Source organism: Podarcis gaigeae, assembly GCF_964106915.1.
Source record: "Podarcis gaigeae genome assembly, chromosome: 2".
Taxonomy (NCBI): domain Eukaryota; kingdom Metazoa; phylum Chordata; class Lepidosauria; order Squamata; family Lacertidae; genus Podarcis; species Podarcis gaigeae.
Genome location: NC_139679.1, coordinates 121905765 through 121930415, shown reverse-complemented (window position 1 = coordinate 121930415; position 24651 = coordinate 121905765). Strand labels below are relative to the sequence as shown.

General features: G+C 44.5%; 1 protein-coding gene across 2 annotated transcripts; it reads right to left on the bottom strand.

The window, feature by feature from the left end:
* Positions 1-13372: 13372 nt before the first annotated feature.
* Positions 13373-24519, bottom strand: LOC310837259 (uncharacterized protein). Of its 2 annotated transcripts, XR_014560484.1 has the most exons (8): positions 24243-24519; positions 18501-20170; positions 17607-17733; positions 17384-17487; positions 17151-17277; positions 15805-15894; positions 14253-14907; positions 13373-14153 (listed from the first exon to the last, which is right to left on the bottom strand). XR_014560484.1 is itself a non-coding variant. In XM_083723508.1 (7 exons), the coding sequence occupies exons 2-7, from the start codon at positions 20118-20120 to the stop codon at positions 14330-14332; spliced, it is 2646 nt and encodes an 881-aa protein (XP_083579634.1). In that variant the 5' UTR covers positions 20121-20170; positions 24243-24518; the 3' UTR covers positions 13373-14329. The 2 variants fall into 2 exon arrangements, 1 of the variants encoding a protein (XP_083579634.1); XM_083723508.1 differs by having other exon boundaries at positions 13373-14907; positions 24243-24518.
* Positions 24520-24651: the final 132 nt, after the last annotated feature.

Here is a 24651-nt window from a genome sequence, read left to right as displayed (position 1 = left end):
GGTTTTGGGTCACTTCTTGCCAAACTGCTGTCCAGAATTTAAACACCTATGAGCAGTCCCACCATATGTGGGGAAAGGAGCAATTTTCATCTGACAAATCCTGGGAGGCGGGGGAATGAATGAGGCAATAAAAAATAGCTGAACGTGCTACAGAGCCCTCCCTTGCAACAGAGCCAAATCCAAAATGACTGGACTTTGTGACCATCTTGTCCTTCCAAAACTGTGGAAGTTGCGAAATTGTCTTAGCAAACTTGTGTGGGCTGTATTTACTGTACATCCATTGGACTTTCTGTAGCCTTGAGCCCTGGCAGTCCTTGAGAGTGATAAAGGGACTTGGAGAGCTTGTCTGTCCCTCTGAATTTCTTTCTCTTTCTCTCCCCCCTCCCATCCACCCTCGTAACCTCTCTCACACACACCTGTGTTCTTTCTGGGCCTGCATCAAACTTTATCATGGCCTCTCAACCCGTATCAGCCAGCTGGTTGAAGTTCCCAAGCCAACCCTCCGTTCAAGGTGAAGAGCTTGGTAGCAGGGCAAGGTCCCAGGTTCATTCCTGAGAGGGACCTGGGAATAGGGCACAGCCACGTCTGACATGGGGATTTGCTTCCATGGGTTTTGTGTATCATGTACTGTATACATGGAAATTCCATATACCCAAACTTTTGGAATTGCCCCATGGCTAAGCAGGAAGGGGTTGGGAGCATAACATCCCCAGAGCCTGCACAAGGCAGCGAATAATAATAGAATAATAAATAAATAAATAAATAAATAAATAAATAAATAAATATAATAAAGTTTTATTTGTGCCTCGCCCTTCCCAGGCTCAGGGTGGCTAACAACAAATTTAAAACATTTAATTGATGCAACAAAAAACAGCATAAAATGCCGTATAAAACGTGAATAACAATAAATTCAGAATTCAAAAATCAGTTTAGAAGAAGAAGAAGAGAAGAAGAGTTTGGATTTGATATCCCGCCTTTCACTCCCTTTAAGGAGTCTCAAAGCGGCTAACATTCTCCTTTCCCTTCCTCCCCCACAACAAACACTCTGTGGGGCGAGTGGGGCTGAGAGACTTCAAAGAAGTGTGACTGGCCCAAGGTCACCCAGCAGCTGCATGTGGAGGAGCGGAGACGCGAACCCGGTTCCCCAGATTACGTGACCACTACACCACACTACTATTAACCACTACACCACACTGGCACACAGTTTAGGGAGGGAATCCATCCAATAAACATTGGATGATCACCAGGGCTAGCTGGAGACCAGGGGAGAATTAGCTGTGGGATCCCAGAGCGGGTAATCTTCATAAAAAGGGGAGGGGGAGGGAAGGAAGGGGAATAGGCTAAGTTCAAATTGAAAGCCATGCGGAATAGCTCTGTTTTACAGGCCCTGTGGAAGGAGGTTAAATCCTGCAGGGCCCTGGTCTCCTGGGACAGAGCATTCCACCAGGTCAGAGCCATCACTGAGAAGGCTCTGGCCCTGGTGGAGGATAATCTGACTTCCTTAGGGCCCAGGACCTCTAAACTATGGTTATTCATGGACCTTAAGGTCCTCTGCAGAGCATACCAGGAGAGGCGGTCCCATAAATATAATGGCCCTAAGCCACAAAGGGAGGAGGAGGAGGAGGAGGAGGAGGAGAAGGAGGAGGAGAAGAAGAAGAAGAAGAAGAAAAAATTGCTATTTATATGCCACCCACCTGACTGGATTGCCTCTGGGTGGCTTCCAACAAATTAAAACATCAAACACAGTAAAACATTAAACAGTAATAACTTCCCTGTACTGGGCTGCCTTCAGATGTCTTCTAAAAGTCAGATAGCTGTTTGTTTCCTTGACATCTGACAGGAAGATGTTCCACAGGGCAGGTGCCTGGTTCCCTGTAACCTGGCTTCGAGGGAACCAGCAGAAGACACTCAGAGCTGGATCTCAGCATCCGGGCTGAACAATGGGAGTAAAGATGCTTCTTCAGGTATACAGGGCCAGGGCCATTTGGGGCTTTAAAGGTCAGTACCAGCACTTCAAATTGTGCTTGGAAATGTACAGGGAACCACAGTAGATCTTTTGGGACCTGTGTATATAGTCGTGCCTATTTTCTTCCAAGAAATGTTGAAGGGTATGAGATTGTGCCACGATGTCTCATGAGAGCACCCCAGAGTTAGTGTGCTGAGTGGGCCTTGCCCACCTAGGAAAGTGGAGAGCTTAAAAGCTCTTTACATACCTGGTGGGTCTGGTGCAGAAAGCGCTTTTTAGCTCTCCGTCTTGCTTGCATTTAACGCATGCAATTTCATTTTTTTTAAAAAAAAGATTTTTATTAAAGTTTCAAAAATTATATAAAAACAAAACAAAACAATAATACAGACAAACAAAAATAAAAAACAAGTATAATTTCAATCCCTTATTTTCTTATAACTTACTTCCCCGACTTCCTCATACCTCCCCTTTCTGTATTCCAATTTCTAATTTATTAATTCAGCAAATCCTTTCCCTTAATTTTCATTTAATTTTTGACCTTTCTTTTCTTTTTACTTATCCATTACAGCTGGAAACCACGCAATTTCTAAACCAACGTCATTCTAACATTCATTAATTTTGCAATGTTTCTTAAGATAGTCCTTAAATTTCTTCCAATCTTCTTCCGCTGTCTCTCTCTCCTGGTCTCGGATTCTGCCAGTCATTTCTTAACGCATGCAATTTCAGCTAGCCCGCCTACGGTTGCATATAGCTGAAATCACGCAAGTTAAATGTGCATGTTCATCTCCACATTATTTGCCAATGGATTTTTTCTGCCATGGAAGCAAAGAACATGGATTTGAGCACTGAACTTGTGCTATATTCCCCTATATTTCCAGAGCTGGTTTTTTACGTCGTGAGGAAGTTCAAATATAGGATGGAAATTACCGGTAACTGTGAGCAAAAAGTTGAGAAAACAGAATTAGCTGCTGTGTGAATGCAAGCCTGAGTGATGAAACCAACAAGCTTGAGGGTAAAAAAAATGAGAGGCACAAATACAAGATGGGTGACACCTGGCTTGAGAGCAGTACATGTGAAAAGGATCGAGGAGTCTTGGTTGACCACAAACTTGACATGAGCCAACAGTGTGATGCGGCAGCTAAAAAAGCCAATGCAATTCTGGGCTGCATCCATAGGAGTATAGCATCTAGATCAAGGGAAGTAATAGTGCCACTGTATTCTGCTCTGGTCAGACCTCACCTGGAGTACTGTGTCCAGTTCTGGGCACCACAGTTCAAGAAGGACACTGACAAACTAGAACGTGTCCAGAGGAGGGCAACCAAAATGGTTAAAGGCCTGGAAACGATGCCTTATGAGGAACGGCTAAGGGAGCTGGGCATGTTTAGCCTGGAGAAGAGGAGGTTAAGGGGGGATATGATAAAAGGTAAAGGTAAAGGTACCCCTGCCCGTACGGGCCAGTCTTGACAGACTTTGGGGTTGTGCGCCCATCTTACTTAAGAGGCCAGGGGCCAGCGCTGTCCGGAGACACTTCCGGGTCACGTGGCCAGCGTGACAAAGCTGCATCTGGCGAGCCAGAGCCGCACACGGAAACGCCGTTTACCTTCCCGATGGTAAGCGGTCCCTATTTATCTACTTGCACCTGGAGGTGCTTTCGAACTGCTAGGTTGGCAGGCGCTGGGACCGAGCAGCGGGAGCGCACCCCGCCGCAGGGATTCAAACCGCCAACCTTTCGATCGGCAAGTCCTAGGCACTGAGGAAAAGGATGTCACATAGAGGAGGGTGAAAGGTTGTTTTCTGCTGCTCCAGAGAAGCGGACACGGAGCAATGGTTCCAAACTACAAGAAAGAAGATTCCACCTAAACATTAGGAAGAACTTCCTGACAGCAAGAGCTGTTCGACAGTGGAATTTGCTGCCCAGGAGTGTGGTGGAGTCTCCTTCTTTGGAGGTCTTTAAGCAGAGGCTTGACAACCATATGTCAGGAGTGCTCTGATGGTGTTTCCTGCTTGGCAGGGGGTTGGACTCGATGGCCCTTGTGGTCTCTTCCAACTCTATGATTCTATGAGATTGTGGGACTTGACTTTGCCAGAGAAATGTCCCATCCTTTGACCACAAGCTTTTGCAAATGCTCTGAATGGACTTCCCCATCAGTATTTCCTGGCAATGGCCACCTCTAGGTGAGGATCCTTGTGTGACCAATAGACTAAATTTGACGGGGCTAAATAATTTCCGCAGCATTAATTCAATAGAAGTAGCCATTGTGTATGCCCCTGCTTTGTTCAATTCATTACCCAATTAATTATTTAAATCTATATCCTGCCCTTCCTCCCAAAGGAGCCCAAAGCAGTAAACAAATATATTCTTCATCATCATCATACGTAACACATTTTACATTTTATAAAAACGGTCAAGCAACAAAAATGAAATTTAAGAGCAGGTGTTGTTGGAGAAATTAAAAGGGGGTTCCTAGACGGGGGGTATCCTTCCCAGAAACCCAAAAGGTGCATAGAGACAGCCTCAAAAATAAGGAGGAGGCTGTGAAGAATCCCATTCAAAGCAATGTTTTTATTATTATTTTCTTTTCTTTTTTAAAGTAATATTTATTAAGAGTTTAAGGATTACAGAAAGAAGGGGGGGGGAAACAAAGTTAAACAAAATAAAACAATACATTACAATACATGAAAAACCCACTACTTATCTTAACAAAACAAAAACAAAAACAGAAGCAATTAAAAACACATCCAATATTTCCATATCTTATCTTTCATTTACTTGTTTCATCGACCTCCTCACACCTCCCTTTTTTGTATTCTAGTTCAGTTAGCTATTTCAGCAAATCCTTTCCATCTTTCTCAGTTTTTGTCCTATAATTTATCTTAACACAATCTAACCTTACTTCCCCCCCTTTGGCCCACTAACAATCTATTTTGACTTAATTCTTTATAACATTTCTGCTAAAGCCATATAACTTCATCCCAGCATCCTTCTAACCTTCATTAATTTTACAAAGCAATGTTTTTATACACACGTGATTACTATTCACCAATCAAAGGATTCTTAACAGAGGCAACCGAATGTCATCACCTAGAACCAACCAAAATCACCTGGCTCCTTAGATCAGCCCTTATCATAATATCATGCGATGACATATAACCATGTATTCTTTCTTTCTTTAGACCTTGACTAATTTTCCTATTCATTAAATGTCTCCCAATATCCTCTTTCATCTGCCTACAAAACAATTCAAGATGAATTGCAATTGCCATGCCTAGCCGATTCTCCTTCCATGCAAACAGCAGTCACCATAGATCCCAACAGATTGTTCTTTTCAGTGTTCTGGAATGCACATTCGCTACATGCAGTACCTAAAAGCAGCTAGTTCTGAAAGCAGGCAGAAATGCGCCAGGCTTTTCGGTTTAGCTAGGCCATAGGCTCAAAAGAAAATGGAATAATCAAAATGGTGGTTGTTGTTTAGTCATTTAGTCGTGTCCGACTCTTCATGACCCCATGGACCAGAGCACGCCAGGCTGATCGCCGAAGAATTGATGCTTTTGAATTATGGTGCTGGAGGAGACTCTTGAGAGTCCCATGGACTGCAAGAAGATCAAACCTCTCCATTCTGAAGGAAATCAGCCCTGAGTGCTCACTGGAAGGACAGATCCTGAAGCTGAGGCTCCAATACTTTGGCCACCTCATGAGAAGAGAAGACTCCCTGGAAAAGACCCTGATGTTGGGAAAGATGGAGGGCACAAGGAGAAGGGGACGACAGAGGACAAGACGGTTGGACTGTGTTCTCGAAGCTACCAACATGAGTTTGATCAAAATGGTACAGTTTCTAAAATTCTTATTTTCTCCATCAGGGTAACCAAATCATGTGTCTGGGCAGACCTGCCAAAGGAGAAACGCTTTCAGGAGGTGTCTAAAACAGTACAATGATTCTAGTCCAACCCCCTTCAGTCACAGAATGGAGATAAGGCAGGCAATTATAGAGGTGCAAGTTCTGCAGACTGAAGTGATCAAGTTGGTACAAAAGGGGTAAGGTGATCTCTTAAGTAATGACCGCTCCCCACTTAAAACGGGGGGCGCCCTTTGCGGGGACGCGTGCAGCCCTGGATCTGGAGTGGCCCCATCAGCATAGGCTTTGCCTTCCCTCAGGTGGGATACCTGGAGGTCCCCGCCTACCCCAGTGAGTTGTCCAATCCCACCTGGGGGAAGCGTTGCCAGGGAAACCAGGCCAGGTAGGGGGAGGGATTACCTGCCCACACAATAGAGGGTGGATCTTACCTGGTAATCCTCACTTGGCTCCAGAGCTTCTCCCACCCTACCCACCCTCAGTTAATGTCTCCTTTTGCAGGTTAACTTTTCTTCATAGGTTTTGCAGGTTAACCTGTCTCCACAGGTATGCGGGCGCTGCTACGATAAGGTCGCTGTTAAAGGGCCGGAAAGGAATTTCCCTGCATTGGCAGGTTTCGCCTTTCCCGTAGCAAAACGTCACAACTTTGGCGGTATCAGGCCTTGGGCGGAATCCTTTTGTCCATCTTCCTCTTTGCGGCGGCGATACTAGGGTTCCCCGTTAAAGGGGTTTTGAAGGGAGGCTTTGGCCATACGCCGAAAGGTCGTCATTGCTCTCCCCTGCGGCGGCATAACGGGGGCGGCTATCTCTGCTTGAACATATGTTCTCCAGAGCCGGCCCATCCCCCCCACACACACAGGATAACCCTGATGCTCCCTAGGTCCCCGGCTGGGGACTAGGGAGGGAGAACGCCCAATGCCTGAGCCAAGGTCTACCCACATTTGAAATTTAATAAAGTTGTGGCCAATTTAATCCCATAGCACGTTGTCTAGAGTCGTTATTCCACATGACGGGGGGGACCACTCGGGATCTGGGGACTCCGCCTGTCCACGCAAATAAACTCCAGCCTGATTCTAGCCTGATGAAGAGATTTGGTGCAACCAAAAGCTTGCATACTCTTTAGTAACATTTTGGTTGTTCTGAAAAGGTATATATATATTTCAAAGTATTCATTTAAACAACCTTAAATCAATGACTTCCCTTCTTCCCTTTCCGTGGTTCATTTTGCATGCCATACATCCCTGCATATTTTACATGAAGTAAACCATTCGGTAATGGTTTACCATCAAAACGTATTTACACTGTTTCTCTTAATGCTAACAGCGTTTTTAAATAAACACAATTTTCACCCGTATATTCAGGGAACATTTTCGAGTCTTCTTTTTCTTAGGAGTCCTTTTTGTTAGGGATAATTCAGAGGGAAATTCCCAGGTTTCAAAAAAGACTATTTATGTATGCTACTACTGTGGTCTGTGTTTTGTTAGCCCCAAAATGGAAAACGAGCGAGGTCCCAGCTAAAGAAGAATGGCAACTTCAACTGATGGAATACGTGCAGCTCACAGATTTAACTTACAGAATAAGAGAACAAGAAGAATATACGTTTAAAGAAGACTGGTCGTTTTGAAAAAGTTGATGCCCTGATAATAATGGATTTTGGAAACTTACGTTTTCTGTAAATTCTTGAATTCTTCAAGTGCAATCCTATGCAGAATACTTGATTAGGTTGTGTTGAATTTGAAGGGTAAGTAGGTCTTGCAAAACGATTTTAAAATGCATATATTAGACTTATTACAAAAGCTCCTCACCAGCCTCAGGAGGAAGGGAAGGGCAAGAAATGCTTTAAACATAAACTGCTTAATGCCTTAGTGACAGATACAAGGGAGTTAACCGGCTCTGACTTCAGCCTTCCTGGCGTTTGTGGAGAAAGGTCACTGAGTCAGCCAGGTACGCACCAGAGGATGAAGATGCAGCTTTTTTGCTAAGAGGTGGGGTGTGAGAGAGAGAAGGGCAAGGAAGGAGAAAGGAAAAAGGGTAGTAGAATTGAAAGCAAATGAAGGGTCGGGATACAAAAATTAAAAACTAAAACCCTGCCAAATGGGTGATATAAGGATCAAATCATCCACCTAGCAACAGCTGCATGGCTGAAATGGGCCCAGCGCTGGATGTATAATTCATTGCACTCTAAAGGGATGGTGGAATAAGGAATGGCAGGTGTAAAGGTAAAGGTAAAGGACCCCTGACCGTTAGGTCCAGTCGCAGACAACTCTGGGGTTACACATTCATCTCGCTCTATAGGCCGAGGGAGCCGGCGTTTCTCCGTAGTCAGCTTCCGGGTCATGTGGCCAGCATGACTAAGCCGCTTCTGACAAACCAGAGCAGTGCATAGAAATGCTGTTTACCTTCCCGCTGGAGCGGTACCTATTTATCTACTTGCACTTTGACATGATTTCAAACTGCTAGGTGGGCAGGAGCAGGGACTGAACAATGGGAGCTCGCTCCGTTGCGGGGATTCGAACCGCCGACCTTCTGATCGGCAAGCCCTAGGCAGTGGCGTAGCGTGGGGGGTGCAGGGGGGGCCAGCCGCACCGGGCGCAACATCTGGGGGTTAGGGTTAGGGGGCGCAAATCCACGGGTTAGGGGGCGCAAATTACTTGCCTTGCCCCGGGTGCTGACAACCCACGCTACGCCACTGGCCCTAGGCTCAGTGGTTTAGACCAGTAGCAGTAAAAGTCATGGAGTATAACAGACAACTTAGATCTAATGTGTCATTTTCAGTTATTTGTTTTTCGTTTGTTGAATTTGTTTTGTGACAACAGGGAGCTGTCCTATCTTGCCCCACCTTGAATCTCCATCCTCCATAATGAACTGCTATCATGCCTAATCATTTTTGGCATTTAGCTTGAAAAGGTATAAATTATCTGGAGACAAATGGTTATAAGAAACTGTAACTATAGTCACAAGTCTGTAAATCTACCCACATGTGCATTGTAATGGTTAACTAAACACATCTATTAGGTTTGTTATTGCATAAGAATTTTAAAAATCTCTTGATTTAGCCTTGGTTTTCCTGCATATTGTGATTTACTGGTTCTAAATGTATACACTGCTGTCCTCTTTATTCCTAGGCTTTGCTCTTAAGATTTAACTCTCAGCATTTAAAGTTATTGCTAAATTAGTTCTATCTGACAAAGTTTGAAAACTTTTAGCAGACGTAAAATGATTTAGTGGGTGTTTTTAGCTATTGAATGCAAAAATTGGGTGAAGGTTGCACACAGAGTCCTTGCGATTTAATTTTCTGCAAGGTATCTCGGATGCAAAAAGAAGTATTTGTATTATTATTTACATCTTAAACTGGTTTATGCATTTTTAAAAAGGAAAAAAAATATAATTTATATTTATTGGCCTTTCCCATTGGTGTTTCTACCTCTTCTTGCCAACAAAGGTCCGTATTGTTAAAGCTATGGTTTTCCCAGTAGTAGTAGTAGTAGTAGTAGTAATAATAATAATAATAATAATAATAATAATAATAATTTATTATTTATACCCCGCCCATCTGGCTGGACCTCCCCAGCCACTCTGGGCGGCTTCCATAAAAACCAAAAATACAGTAAAATCACACGTTAATACAGTAAAATCACACGTTAGTGATGTATGAAAGTGAGAGCTGGACCATAAAGAAGGCTGATCGCCAAAAAATTGATGCTTTTGAACTATGGTGCTGGAGGAGACTCTTGAGAGTCCCATGGACTGCAAGAAGATTAAACGTATCCATTCTGAAGGAAATCAGCCCTGAGTGCTCACTGGAAGGACAGATTGTGAAGTTGAGGCTCCAATACTTTGGCCACCTCATGAGAAGAGAAGACTCCCTGGAAAAGACCCTGATGTTGGGAAAGATGGAGGGCACAAGGAGAAGGGGACGACAGAGGCCGAGATGGTTGGACAGTGTTCTCGAAGCTACCAGCATGAGTCTGACCAAACTGCGGGAGGCAGTGAAAGACAGGAGTGCCTGGCGTACTCTGGTCCAGGGGGTCACGAAGAGTCGGACACAACTAAACGACTAAACAACAACAACAACCTCTTCTCCATTATTATTTGTGCCCCCACCCTTCTTTCTGTGTGTTTACAATTGGCACTGGGATTACGTTCATGGTCAGGTTTTGTTATCTGTGTCTCGTCTGTTATTATGTATGCTTTTGTTTATCTGAAAATTTCAATTATTTTTTTAAAAAAAATAAAGTGGAAACACTAGACGTTCACTATTCCTCAATGCTGAGGTTTCAGGACTTTGGATAGATAATTCCAATCTGCTGTGGCGGAACTGGACCCAGCAGTCAGTCAGATCAGGCACCCCACCCTGTTATGCTGTTTCCCTGCAACTTCCCAGAGTTCATGTAGGCAGGACTACATGGAGAAAGGAGTAAGAAAACGTCAAAAGTCCAGTTGTGTGAGCAAAATTAGCCTACAGACAGCAGCTTGGGTGATTTCTGCCCTTCAGCTGCCATTGGGGTTATCTTTATACCATTCTACCTGGAGACATTCCAAATTTCAGAGAGCTAACATAACATTGCTGGGAACAACCAAAGTCCTCTTACCATCGCCAGTGTTGTGATGCTCAGAATGTTCATGCCTGTGTGCACTTTGCTACAACTCTGGCTCCATGATCCAGAGAGGCAAATTTGCTAATGGCACCGAAAGTGTACAGGATGTGCATGCATCAGAGGATTGGGGTCAGCTAGGGGTCCCTGCTGTGCTCTACGGTGGAGCGAGGAATGGAGGACATACGAACTCTACTTCTCTCTATGATCCATGGTGAGAAAATGCAAATTACTGCTGGAGCCTCTCCAGCTTCCTTAAGTCTCCACTGACGGCTTACACTGCATTTACTCCTGGCAACCACCCAAGACAGATCAGGAGTGGCTGAAAGGAGAAATAATTCAGCCAATAGGAAAATGTGCTCTGGTCCATACTGCCTGTTGTTGTTGGGTATAATAATAATAAGAATTTATTATTTGTACCCCGCCTGTCTGGCTGGGTTTCCCCAGCCACTCTGGGCGGCTTCCATAGAAACCAAAAATACACTAAAATATCACACATTAAAAACTTCCCTGAACAGGGCTGCCTTAAGATGTCTTCTGAATGTCATTTATTAAAAGCACGATAAAACAGCAAACGTTAAAAACTTCCCTGAACACACCTGCTTTCAGATGTCTTCTAAAAGTCAGATAGTTGTTTATTTCCTTGACATCTGATGGGAGGGAGTTCCACAGGGCGGGCGCCACTGCTGAGAAGGCCCTCTGCCTGGTTCCCTGTAACATCAAGTCTCGCAATGAGGGAACTGCCAGAAGGCCCTTGGTGCTGGACCTCAGCGTCCGGGCAGAATGATGGGGGTGGAGACGCTCCTTCAGGTATACTGGGCCGAGGCCGTTTAGGGCTTTAAAGGTCAACACCAGCACTTTGAATTGTGCTCGGAAACGTACTGGGAGCCAATGTAGGTCTTTCAAGACCGGTGTTATGTTACAGGGAACCAGACAGAGGGCCTTTTCGGTAGTAGCGCTCACCCTGTGGAATGCCCTCCCACCAGATGCCAAGGAAATAAACAACTATCTGACTTTTAGAAGACATCTGAAAGCAGGTGTGTTCAGGGAAGTTTTTAACGTTTGCTGTTTTATCGTGCTTTTAATATTCTGTTGGGAGCCAGCCAGAGTGGCTGGGGAAACCGAGCCAAATGGGTGGGGTATAAATAATAAATTGTTATTGTTATTATTTTAGCAGCAGTTTCAGCTGATGGGTGGTGGGAGCAATCCAACAATCAGGGACTCAATTTAAGCTCCTGGTTGTTTCTTTGAAGCCCTGCCCTGCCCTGCCCACATCAGATGTTTTGTGACTTGCCCAAACTGGACTTGTGGCCCACAGGAAAAGGCCTGGCAAAGCAAGTCTGGCTATGCAGAACTGGGGACCAAGCCAAACCAGATGCCCAGGCACTGAGCTTTGGCCCTCTGCTTCAATAGGAAAATAGCAAAGTGCCTTATACTATCTATCTATCTATCTATCTATCTATCTATCTATCTATCTATCTATCCAGCTCAGTATTCTCTGGACTGACTGGCAGTGGCTGTCTAGGGCTGGAACTACACTCACCTTTTAAAAGTTATTAGAACGATATTAGAAATATCAAAACAAAAAAAAATTCCTTCCAGTAGCACCTTAAAGACCAACTAAGTCAGTTCTTGGTATGAGCTTTCGTGTGCATGCACACTCCTTCAGATATCTTCTTCAGGTACTTCTTCAGGTATCTGAAGAAGTGTGCATGCACACGAAAGCTCATACCAAGAACTGACTTAGTTGGTCTTTAAGGTGCTACTGGAAGGAATTTTTTTTTGTTTTGACTATGGCAGACCAACACGGCTACCTATCTGTAATTAGAAATATCATTGTAAAACGTCAAGCCAGCAAAAGTCCCCTTTGGTTTCGCTTTCCCTCCCTGGTTTCTTGTTGCTCTGCAGCGCCCTCTGGTGTCACATTTTAATAATGCATTATGAATGGTTTTTTAAAAAGTCGTATAGTTATATGATTGTCAGAATAATTCCTTAACTCCTTTTTAGCGTTAAAAACCTTAAGTGTAGATCTACTCCAGGATTTCAGGCCAGGAACATCCATAGCCCTACCAATTTCCTATGACTGTAAGAGGTGTAAAGACTCTCTCAAGGCAAATCTTTAAAAAAATGTAGTATAAAAACTGGCAACTGGGAAACACTGGCCATGGAGCGCTCCAGTTGGAGAACAGCCTTTACCAAAGGTGTCCTGGACTTTGAAGATGCTCAAACTCAGGACAAAAGGGAGAAACGTGCTAAGAGGAAGGCACGCTTGGCAAACCCTCACCGTGATCAACTCCCACCCGGAAACCAATGTCCCCACTGTGGAAGGACGTGTGGATCTAGAATTGGCCTCCACAGTCACTTACAGACCCACTGTTAGAACCATGTTTATGGAAGACAATCTTACTCACCAAAGCAGCAGCAGCAGCTTTCACTTTTAAAGAAGTACAGTGGTACCTCAGGTTACATGCTTCAGGTTACAGACTCCGCTCACCCAGAAATATTACCTCGGGTTAAGAACTTTGCCCCAGGATATAAGAAGAGAAATGGTGGCGCGGCGGCAGCAGGAAGCCCCATTAGCTAAAGTGGTGCTTCAGGTTAAGAACCGTTTCAGGTTAAGAACGGACCTCCGGAACGAATTAAGTACTTTACCTGAGGTACCACTGTAGTAAGGTCCTATGTCCTCTAGGAGAAGCCTACATTGATTCCTGCACATTTGTTTAAAGCAATGTGAAGTAAAGGAGACTGAACCAAAGAGTTGCTGTCATGGATGCTTCAGCCGAGATTCCTTAGGGTCTCTTCCAACTTTGTAATAGTGCAAGAACAACTCTCCCCACCCACGAATCCCAGAAACTGTGATTCAGAACTACGGCCGCCTCAAGCTGCTGTGCTTTTCAAAGGCTTTAAGTTGTGGAGTTTAAAACACTAGCTAAAAGAAAGCCAGGCCTCTGGTCACACAATTTCCCCCCAAAAAATTTTGTTTCATTTAAAAAAATCATTTATTTGCAAACTCAACAGATAAAAAATAACCTTATATAACGAATACAAATAGTAACAAAATAAGAATTATATACATAGTGCTCATCACATTAAGTACTCTGCTAGGCTGATAAAGTGTTGTATATGCAATATAACACTGTGCCACCAGATGGCGCCGTGGAGTCCCATCTTTCCCTCCCATATTTCCCTGTTTAAATTTACAAGACGTTTAACTGAAACTCTTCTTTGGTGTGTTCAAATCCAGTCTAGATATCCAAAAGGCATCCACACAAAACTGGCATCTCCAAGACCTATTTTCAAATGTCGCCAAGGCAATGCAAAAGGTCGTTATTTATCAAAATGTGTGTGCTGTGTACAAAAACAGAATAGCTCATTGCATTACATTTGTGGTTTAGTAGGCTCGCCTTTCTGCACGGCTACACATGAGGCAGTCCAGCAGCCGCAGAAACAATGAAAAACCTCACATCCTACTGCAATGCAATGCCAGTAAGTCATAATGAGGGGAAAACGTGACTCTAGAAATAAACAAGTCAATCAAAGTGCTGTCCAATAGTTCCTTTCAAACATAACGGGACAGTGATAAATGAATATTCAAAAGTATCGCAGCTCCAGGCTGGTGCAAATCCTATGTGGTTGGAGGGCACCAGATTGTGAAGGTTGTTGTAATTATTCATGTGCTTTCTCCTGAAGGGATACCAGAATATCCACGCTCCTCTATTGGCCCCCCAGGTATTTTTGGAACTACAACTCCCATCATCCCTAGTTAACAGGACCAGTGGTCAGGGATGATGGGAAATGTAGTCCCAAAACAGCTGGAGGGCCGAGTTTGCCTATGCCTGCTCTTAGCCGTTGAGTTTCTCCCAAGTGCAAGTTTTGTAATGCGAATTAACGTATGTATTCCACAAAAACCTCGACGTTTATAAAGTGCGTTCACCTTCGTGAATTCTCTGGTGAAGTTTAAGGCTTGATGCGTGACGGAAACTCTTCTGACACTGGGAACATTGATACGGCTTCTCCCCTGTGTGGATTCTGTGGTGCCTGTTTAGGTTTCCACTCCAGCCGAAGCTCTTTCCGCACTCGAAGCATTTGTACGGCTTCTCCCCTGTGTGAATTCTTTTATGCACTCTCAGGTACGTGCTCTGAACAAAGCTCTTTCCACACTCTGAGCATTTGTAGGGCTTTGTGCCAACATGGAATCTTTGGTCTGAGCTGTGAGAGAATGGCTTCCTGTTCTCTGAATATTCATGTGGTTTTTCTCCCATGTGGATTCTCTGATGTTTAGTAAGGTTCATCCAGCCAATGAAACCCTTTCCACACTCGGAGCACATCAACAGTCTCTCTCCATTCTCAATATTCCTTTTGTTTCCTGCGTGATGTTCTGCCAGTATTGGAACTTCACGGAAACCAGCCCCTACAGAAGTCAAGCGCTTCTTCCGCTTTTGTTCAGTTTTCTTTCTTTGAGGACTGTTTTCTTCATCACTATCACTCCCATCACCTGAAAGAATCGAGAGAGAAATCAGGAACGGGTCCTCAAATCAGGAAGGAAACTCAATGAAATCAAAGAAAGCAGAAAATATTAAGTGGGGAGGCAGATCCCTTTCAATTCCATCAAACAGCCTCTGATGGTGAAAAGGAAACAATAACTGATACTGTTACACATGCCACATGTGTTCCGCATTTGTAGAAAATCTGTATTTTAGTATGGCAGCCTCTATACTTTTGAACTCCGTGCATATTGATATGAGACAAGTGCCTTCACTCTACTCTTTTTGGCGCCTGCTAAAAACATTTTTTGCTCCGACAAGTCTACCCAGATATCTAGAATACTGATGTGTTTGTAGTTTATTACTATTTTAAATTATTTGAATATACCCTTGATTTCTGCAGGGGAATAGCTGTAGTTGCTTTGTGCCTTTGCTTTGAGGTTTTTCTATAATCAAGCGCTAAATAATGTTTTTGTAAAATAAGTAGCATAAAGCAAATCTATTACGCACCCTCTGCCAACGGGTCCTGGGTGGTTGACAACAATCTAAAATCCGTAATTTTAAAAAGAATAAAAATATTACAGTCCTGGGAAAGGGGCAGGCTCTCAAAACGTGTCTCAAGGCCAGGGTAGAGAGCTACCTCTTCAGCATTCAGTTACAGGTAAGAGAAAACAGGTGAGTTTTTATAAAGACTTTCTTAAACTGAGGGGAGCCCCCGTTGTATATCTTTCAGAAGTGAATTCCAGAGTGCAGGAGACACTACTAAAAAGGCCCTGCCTCCTTCTGGTGCCGAGTTTAATTACGGAGGGCATGGGAGTCTGGCCACACAGAAATCAAAATGTCTGCCAGGTGTCTGCACAGCTTGCTAGGCTGAAAATGCAGGAGTCCCATGTCAGTTAAGCACCTACCTGCTAATGTCTCTTCTTCTTCAGAGCCCTCAAGGAATGCATTTTCCCATTCTTTCTGCAAAGCGATGTCAGATCTGGAGACAGGTAGTCCTTTTTTTCAGAGAAAGAAGATATTATTTATTAAATTTATATACTGCCCTTTATCAGGGCGTCGTACAACGTTAAAACACATTACACAGCATCAATGACAAAAACATAGTAAACAGCATACTGACAGACAACCTAATTATAATAATAGTCCCCACACTTTTACAGGTCATAGATTAATTAATAGCCATAGGCCCGGGTAATGTTATAATGCTGCCTTAAATGTATAGCTTGGATGGGGACCAGAGCTTATTTAACTGAATATTTATTTATTTGGATTTTTTTTTATTTGCACTTTCAGCTCGTGGCATAAATTCAATTAAATCAGTCAATAACTATCTGTAAAATGGTAAGCCAGTAAGCTTACTGGGAAATGATATATAATGAATTGAAGAGGATGTTCAAAATAACCTTTGTAAAAAAAACAACAACAAAAAACCTAGAAGCTTCTCTTTTGGGAATTTAGCGACAGAACTACATAAATTGTATAGAAATTTATTTATGTATGCGACTACAATAGCAAGGATGCAAAAACTTATGGAATATGCAGAAATGGCAAAATTTACCGGAAGAATAAGAAATCAAGATAAACTTTTTATAAAAGAATGGAAATGGCTTAGTGAATATTTACAGATAAATTGCAAACAGATAAAAACATGGGCAAGATTACTGCAATAACCTGCAGTTTCATTCGAGTTTATATTTAAAGTAGATAATTAAATGAGCAAATTAAATGAGTTTGGATATGCAGAAGATATTAAAAAATAAATTTAAGGAACAGCAGAAGGGGGGGGCGGAGGAAGCCAAACTTTGAAATGTTAAAATGATTGTGAAATTAATGAAATGTATGGATTTGAAAAGTATAAATGAACTTTAAAATAATATAAATAAATATCTGTAAAATGTGTTTGCAAACATCAGTAAAACAGCAACAGATACTAGCTGGCTGAATCCATATTGTAAAGATGTGTCTGAAAAGTAAAGTTTTTAAGAGACGCATAGCTGTCAACGTTTCCCTTTTTTAAAGGGAAATTCCCTTATTCTGAATAGGATTCCTCGCAAGAAAAGGGAAAAGTTGACAGCTATGTAGATGTCTGAAAGAAGGCAGGGAGTTCCGCAGGGTGGAGACCGCCACACCAAAGGCGCTGTCAGCTCCTGTCACACGCCGTGACGTTTCCCACAATGCACTGCTGCATACAAAGAGCAGCAACTATTCCTGCTTTCAGGATCTATCAGCCAAAACCAAGGAGGAGCCTTACCTAGAAATACCAGACTCGCATAATTCTCCTCCATGACTTCTTTGTGCAGCGCTCTCTGGTCCGGATTCAGCAGAGCCCATTCGTCCTCTTTGAAATGCACCGCCACCTCCTCAAGGGACACGGGAGCCTGAAAGAAGGGTGTCCCATTAAATCCCGAACCTCTTGCTGGGTCTTGAAAATGGGTCCTGAAAGGTCCCCTGCCCATCTCCCCAACAATTCCACCCACCCCATACCTGTTCCAAGTGAGCAGAAGCCATTTCCAGTCCACCACAAAGAGGAGGCGGCCTAGAAGGAACCTCTGGGGCCATCCTGCGGTCTCCAAACGTTGTTTGACATCCTACGGAGAAGACAAAGAAAACGGGGAGGCATTTTAGGCTCCGTAATTTAACCACAGGACCCAGGCATATTCAAGAGAAGGAGAGACTATGTTGAAGCCGGCTCCATTATGATCCTTACCCAAACAGGTGGTGTCCATGTCAGCCTCCTGTTTGATCTCCCTGAACAGTGGTCTCTCGGTGGCATCTGGCAGAGTGTTCTCTGTCTCCATGAAACGTGAGGTTCTTTTGGATGACATCTCCTGCACCTGAGATGGGGGGTGGGAGGATAGACAGGAAACAGGTCAGGAAAAGGCCAGGGGTGCCATTAAATAACGTAAGATGAAAAAATGTTCAAGTATTAAGTTATTATTACCGTATTGGCCCGTATATAAGCCGCACTCCCCTCCCCCCAAATTCCAACCATGAAAAGTTAAAGTGCAGCTTATATTCACGACCTTACAAAAATTATCCAGTATGCAGCCAGGAGCGCAGGGCAAACAGCACCAGGAGCATTGCAAAGCGGTGCCTGTCCCATGCATAGTCCCCCATCCTCTCCCCAAAGGCCAGGAAGGGAGCGGCTTATATTTGCGCCAATACGGTATAATCATCATCATTATTAATAATTATTATTTACCCTCCCTTTCACTCTAGGGTCCCAGGGCAGGTTGCAGCATTAAAACACAATACTAAAAACAATTCAAAACTTGGATTCATAGAAGTAAGGCGAGTCCTAAAAGCCCGGGTAAAAATGAGCGTCATCAGCATTCGCTGGAAGCTGTATAATGTAGGTACCAGATGTACCTCTGTGGGGAAGGAGTGCCACAGCTTAGGGGCCACCACAGAGAAGGCCTTCTGCCACCCACCAAACCTCTGAGGGTGCAGGAACTACCAAGAGGGCCCCATCTGCTGATCTCAGCACCTGAGAGGGTCTAATTTATCAGCTAGAAGATTGATCAGCACTGCCTGAGGCAGTGAATCGAAATACAACCAAGGATTGGGGCCTTGGAATTACCAAAGCAAAACAGTCTCTCACCTCAGCCTCCTTCTGGTCTTCCGCTTGGCTCATGAGAAAACCTTCAGCCAGGGCCACTGCCTCGGCGCTGGTCTCCGGCCCACAATCTTTGACCCAGCTCTGCATCTCCGGGGGGAGGGCAGCCAGGAACTGCTCCAGAATCACCAGGTCCAGCATCTGAGCCTTGGTGCGTCTCTTCGGCTTCAGCCACTGTTGGCAAAGGCGATGGAATTGGCTGCAAAGCTCTCGGGGCCCCTCGGCCTCCTGGTAGCGGAAATGCCTGAAATGCTGGCGCCGAGCGTCTGAGCTGAGGGCGTCCTCCTCACCCAGGATCTCCTGTGCGGTTCTCTTTGAGGCTGTCGCACCGGCCCTCTCCTGGATGGTGTGAGGAGCTACCCCTGCTCTTTTCCCTGCGTCAGTATCCACAGAGTTTAGCTCTTCCAACTTTCCTCCACAGAGCCGGTCATTTGCCTTTTCTTTCTGCCTAGGAGGGAAGGAGCGTGTTGTAATGCTGCTTCTTTTGGCCTTGTCAGCCACATCTCTGTGCCATTTCATGAGGTGACTGTGCATTGTGGTGGTTCCCACCTGCTGGCAGCCGCTGGGCTTCCCAAGACTAACAGTTTGACTGCTACGGACCGCAAATTTGCTATTGGCATCCTTGGCGAAGAGTTTCCACACGAAAGACGTTTTCCCACGATGGGCTGATGGTTCCATGTTGGCGGCAACCTTTTGAAGTGGGTTCTTTTGGGGCCTTTTGAAGCCAGAGGCTCCTCCTTCCTTGAGTGCTGGTAGTGCCCTTTCCTTTGCAGAGTCCTCCTGTACCAGCACAGCATTGCCACCCCTGGACTCAAAATCCTGGCTGCTGTTGCCCTCTAGCAAAGTGAATTCCATTGGCTGGCATGCCACACAGGTCAGCGGAGTGGACTGCAATCTAGAACTGCGTGACATGGACCGAGTGCGAGGCCTGGAGGGTGTCATCTGGCCACTTCCTGCTGGTTTGTTAAGAGCGGAGTGAGATCCCAAAGTGCCCAAGACAGACCGGGTTCGAGGCCTGGAAGATGCAGTCTTGCCGCTTTCCGACGCCTTCTCAAGGACGTCTCTGTGCTTTCTCATCATGTGACTGTGCATTGCAGTGGTTCCCACCAGTTGGCAACCATCAGGCCTCCCAAGGCGAACGGCCCTATGGCAGACACGGCACTGGACCACAAATTTGCTTGTTGTTGTTGTGAAGTATCTCCACACGAAAGAGATCCTCTGCCTTTTTGCTGGTGGCTCCATAGCAGTGGTGTCCTCTGGCTCAAGGGACGTGGAGGAGGACTGCCTTAGGAGGCGTCTACTTCTACGCAGCTTTGGGACCTCGCCTGGGGTGCTGTTCAGGGGAACTTGGCCACAATGTGCTTGCGCCGGAAGTGGCAAGTTCAGCGTGTCAGAAGTGGACGGTTCCTTCTCTTTCTCCATACTGCTTTCCAGTGCCAGAACGAAATTCTCATCCTCCAGCTCCAAAAGATCCTCTTGGGAAGGCTGCAGTGGAGATTCTTCAGTGGGGTTTTGGGAACCGCTCCATGCCTCTTTTATGCTGAACTGTGGTCCCAACCAGTTCCTTTCGTTTGTCCTCTCCATCTTATTCTGCAGGTTGCCCATTGTGCAAGAGGCAGTCACTGTGAAGCAATCCAGCAGAGTCTAGTTTTTTTCTGGTGGGAGAGAAAGAGAGAGAAAATCAATCAATCACTGCTTTTCAATAGAAGCACCCATTGAAATTGAATGGAAGGCAATTTGTATGAGCTTAAATGTGCACTGTAGTTTTTGGATTCATCCAAGTTGCTGGAAGCTCCTTATTTCCCAAGTCAGAACCTGCAGGTTCTGTACTGATCCCCTAAGGTCTTTTGGACCTCATAGAGATTGCAACTCACAACAAGGTGCAGATGATTTGCAGAAAAGTTGATTTTATTCTCTGCAAGTTTGTCACTTACTCTTCTCCAAACCATGTGTCCCCCCCCCCCCACAAATTTTTCCCTTAGCCTGCACTGTTGCTGCACTTTCTTCCACAAGCAAAAGTCTCACATCAGAAATAGGAAACATGTGTGGTCATGGCACTGTTTCAGAAAATTATTGGAAATATAGCGTTAATTTATTTCATAGAATTTCTATACTGCTTGGGTTTTTTGTGTGTGCTTTTTAAAAAGCCTCAAATCAATTAAAAAAAAGATAATATGGTAACATCAAGGGAGGGAACCCCATTGTATTTTGAAACATTTTTTTTTTGAAAAAACTAAAACTTATTAAAATTCCCTCAACTTCCAAGCCGTAAAAGCGCTTGATCAGAAGGCAAGTAGAGTAGGTCTGCAACACCAAACAAGGCAGGATCTACATTTCTAACCTTCCTTTCACATTACAGAACAGGCAACTGTGGTGTGATTGAAATTTAGAATGGCGTAACATTATTAAATGTCTGGATGTGAAAAAAGAACATTTTTTAAAAACACGGAACTTATAACTGCCATGATCCCTAGTTAGCAGGACCAGTGGTCAGGGATGATGGCTATAATCTGTAAATCTAACAAAATAAACCCGATGTCCAAAACATCTGGAGGGCCGAGTTTGCCTATGCCTGTTCTAGGGATCCCAGTTTGATGTATTACTATGAACCAGGGGCAAGTCAATTACACGGTTCAGGGGCAGTGCGAAAGGATTGCAAAACTTTGGCACCAGTTTGGAGGGGCCCAAAAATTTCAGGGTTTGCAGCTAATGAAGCTCCAGAGCATGTTTTGCAGTGAGTCTGCGTATAAACACCTATTTAGCTACTAAGAGGACAAATAGCACCAGCGCTTTTGCAGTGGTGAGGCAGAAGTCGCTTTTGGGGTGCTGGGGTTCCTAGGATGCTGTCTTAGGGACCCTGCTCCCCAAAACGTAATGGGTCTACCACTCACTCGCCCCCTGTAACCCCAGACAACTGCAACCCAGATGAGACTGGCCAATGGCCCCTCCCAAAAATATACATAGAAGAATTTAAATACAGGTGAGCAAAAAGAGGGGCTAAATTGATGCAGCGTGTGGCAACACCTAAACTTTGGAACTGCCTGCCTCTTGATATCAAACAGGCATCCTTGCTGTATTATTTTCAGCACCCACTTAAAACATTTTTGTTTAGGCAAGCCTATCCAGAAATTTATTTTTTTAATAAAGAAAGATAAAAATGACTGGTTTTTCGCAGTACATTTCTAGAGCTAATTTAACTTTACCTCAGAGGAAAACCATTTGTTGAACATCTTTTTTTCACCCTTAACTTTGTGTGTAATGCATTCAGCGGGGGGAAACCCGACAAATTTTTAGAAATTTTCCATTAATTTCTGTAACACACCATGTAATACTGACATGTAGAAGTGTTTCCTTTCTTACTAACTGCCCTGGATTTTAATCTTTTGAATGTTTTTGAATATTTGCTTTTAACTACAGTGGTACCTTGGTTTGCAAACAGTCTGGTTTGCATACGTTTGGATTACAAACATGTCAAACCCGGAAGTGCATGTCCTGGTTTGCAACCTTTTTTTTTGGATTACAAACAGACTTCCGGAATGGATTATGGTTGTAAACCAAGGTACCACTGTATTTTTTTATTCAGGCATTTTAACGTTCTATTTTATAAATTTTGTAAATCATTTATAGGTTTGTTTTACACTTGAGCTGTGTATATATGTTGTGTGTGTGTATACACACACACACACACACACATATATATATATATATATATATATATATATATATATATATGCATACATACATAACCTCCCATTACACAATAAATGATAATAGTGCCAAAGCAATTTGCGACTAGCATAAAAATATGTTGTTCCCAATGCTACTCAGAGTAGGCCCCACAGAAGTTCATAGGTTTCTTAATTTCAGCAGGTTTACTTCGAGGAGACCTGCTGAAATTAAGAAACCTATGAACTACTTGTTTTTAGTTGGATACAAACTGGAGTAATAAAAATGGACACTAGCACGTTTAAAAGTCAGGATACGAATACAATATCATGAGAAGGGTTTGTGCCTTTGATCAACTTTGAGGGGGAGCTGACTATGAAATAGCTCTAAAGAGGGGCGGGGGGGGACAGAGATCTTCCCTGCGACTAATTGAAAGCTGCCCAAGGGGATGCAAAAGGGGTTTCTCAGTGTTCAAGGGCAGAACAGCTTAAGGTTTCAAAGAGCGAGAAACAGAGCCTAGATAGGTCGCGTGCATGAGCGAGGGGGACCGAAGGACTGTCATTACGCAGAGGTTTCCCTGAAGCATTTCCTATTCAATCTCAATCTGTTGCATTTGCATGCATGGGCGCAGCCGGCAGCTGCCCGAACCCAAACAATAAAAATGCACAGCAAACAAAAATCCTGACTACGCCCATGACTGCATGCAATTTCCCCCCCCCCCCGGGCTTTCGCATTTGTGTGCGTGCACGCACGCAAAAAACCTCCCTACTTTTCCAAACACACATTTTTACAGCTGCTGTGCCTCTTTGCCAGTTCCTTCCTCTCCCCTTCCCACACGCGTGTCTCCTTCCCGTCCTTTCCCCTACTTGCTCGCCTGCCTTCTCCAGCCGGGAGCACGCAGTGGCAGCTCTCCCCTTCCCCCGACGGCTGATGGTAGGCGCAGGAGTCAGGGCGCGCGGTGCGCAATTGCCCCGCGCTCAGGGCTGGAGGAGGCAGGCGAGCGGTGTGCGAGCGAGTGCCTGGGAGCGCACTCTCCGCGCCCCTCGGAGCGCGCACTCCGCGCCCCTTGGGAACGCGCCTGCCCTGGGCAGCGACGGCATATGCTGCGCCACTGCCCGTTCTTGTCCGACCCTGACTCCCCAACGTGCAAAAAAAATCCCCTTTTGGCGACGGCGGTGTCGGGAGAGAGGGAGAGGAGTTTCTGGTTGCCGGCAAAAGTTTTCAGAAAACTCCCCTCTCTGTCCAAGCCCGCTCTGGACCCCCAATCCCGCTACTCCCATCTCTATTTGATTTTTAAAGATCGAATCTATCAATTGGCACAGAGCCACACACACTCCGCTTTTCCCGAGAGCAAATCCCTGCTTCCACGGGAGCGCACACCAAGTTGCTAGACCTCTGGAGGTTTCGCATTACGAAAGGTAGTCGCAATCATCGAAAGGGCAAGCCGATGCTGTTATTTGCAAAACATAATTTCAAATAAGTGCATCGGCTTGCCCTCTGGATGTTTTGGACCACCATTCGTAATGCGAAAATATATAATAGTTTACTAGGTTTTATACAAATATAACAAGAATAAAAAGACACAGTAACAAAAATGGAAAATACAAAAAAATACTAAAGCAATATTAAACCGCCCCCCCCCGATCCCCTGAATCCCGTGACTTTCCTCCACCCTCCCTCCTGGTTCCTTTACCATATTTTTTTCTACTGCATATCTTACTCCAAACTTATTTTTCCTACGTTTTTTCTATAGTGTTCCTAAAATTACAAGTTGCAGGTATTTAGCCGTGTTGGTCTACAGCAGTCGAAACAAAATAAAAAAAAATACTTCCAGTAGTAGCACCTTAGTGACCAACTAAATTTGTTATTACTAAAATTACAAGTGTTCTTAAAATCCTGCCAATGCGTTAACGTGTTTACAATGCGCAATTGTGTTTCTCAAATCGCCATTGCAACCGAATTTAACTTAAACCCAGCGCAACCCAGCGGTTTAAGCTAAATTTGGCTGCGTGGGCAATTTGAAAAAAAAAGACTTCATAGCAATTGTAAAAAGGAACCAACCTCAGTGTTTTGGGCAGACGATCCTACTTCTCTGTAGCCAAAGGGGCGCTGCTGGAAGCTGGACGAAAGATGATTTCCAGTAATCCACACGTCCCGCAGAGAAGCAAAGACAGCGATCTCTCCTCGACGCTGCAAACGCGTGTGAGAAAGCTTTGCAAACTAAGGGTATAAATAGTCACGGCTGCAGAAAAGAAGGGTGGGGTCGTGTAGGGCAGGAGGCGTGGCGACCTCCCAAGTCGTCGTCCCCTCTCCTACCCCCACCCAACCACAGAATGGAGAGCTTTGACCTTGTTCAGATCAAAGCGGGATAATTGAGAGCGTGTAACGCCCCAGGCTGGTTTTCAGATCCTGAGCACGCTTTTTGAAAAATAGGGGTACTGTTTGTTTATTGCATTTATCTAATTCACCT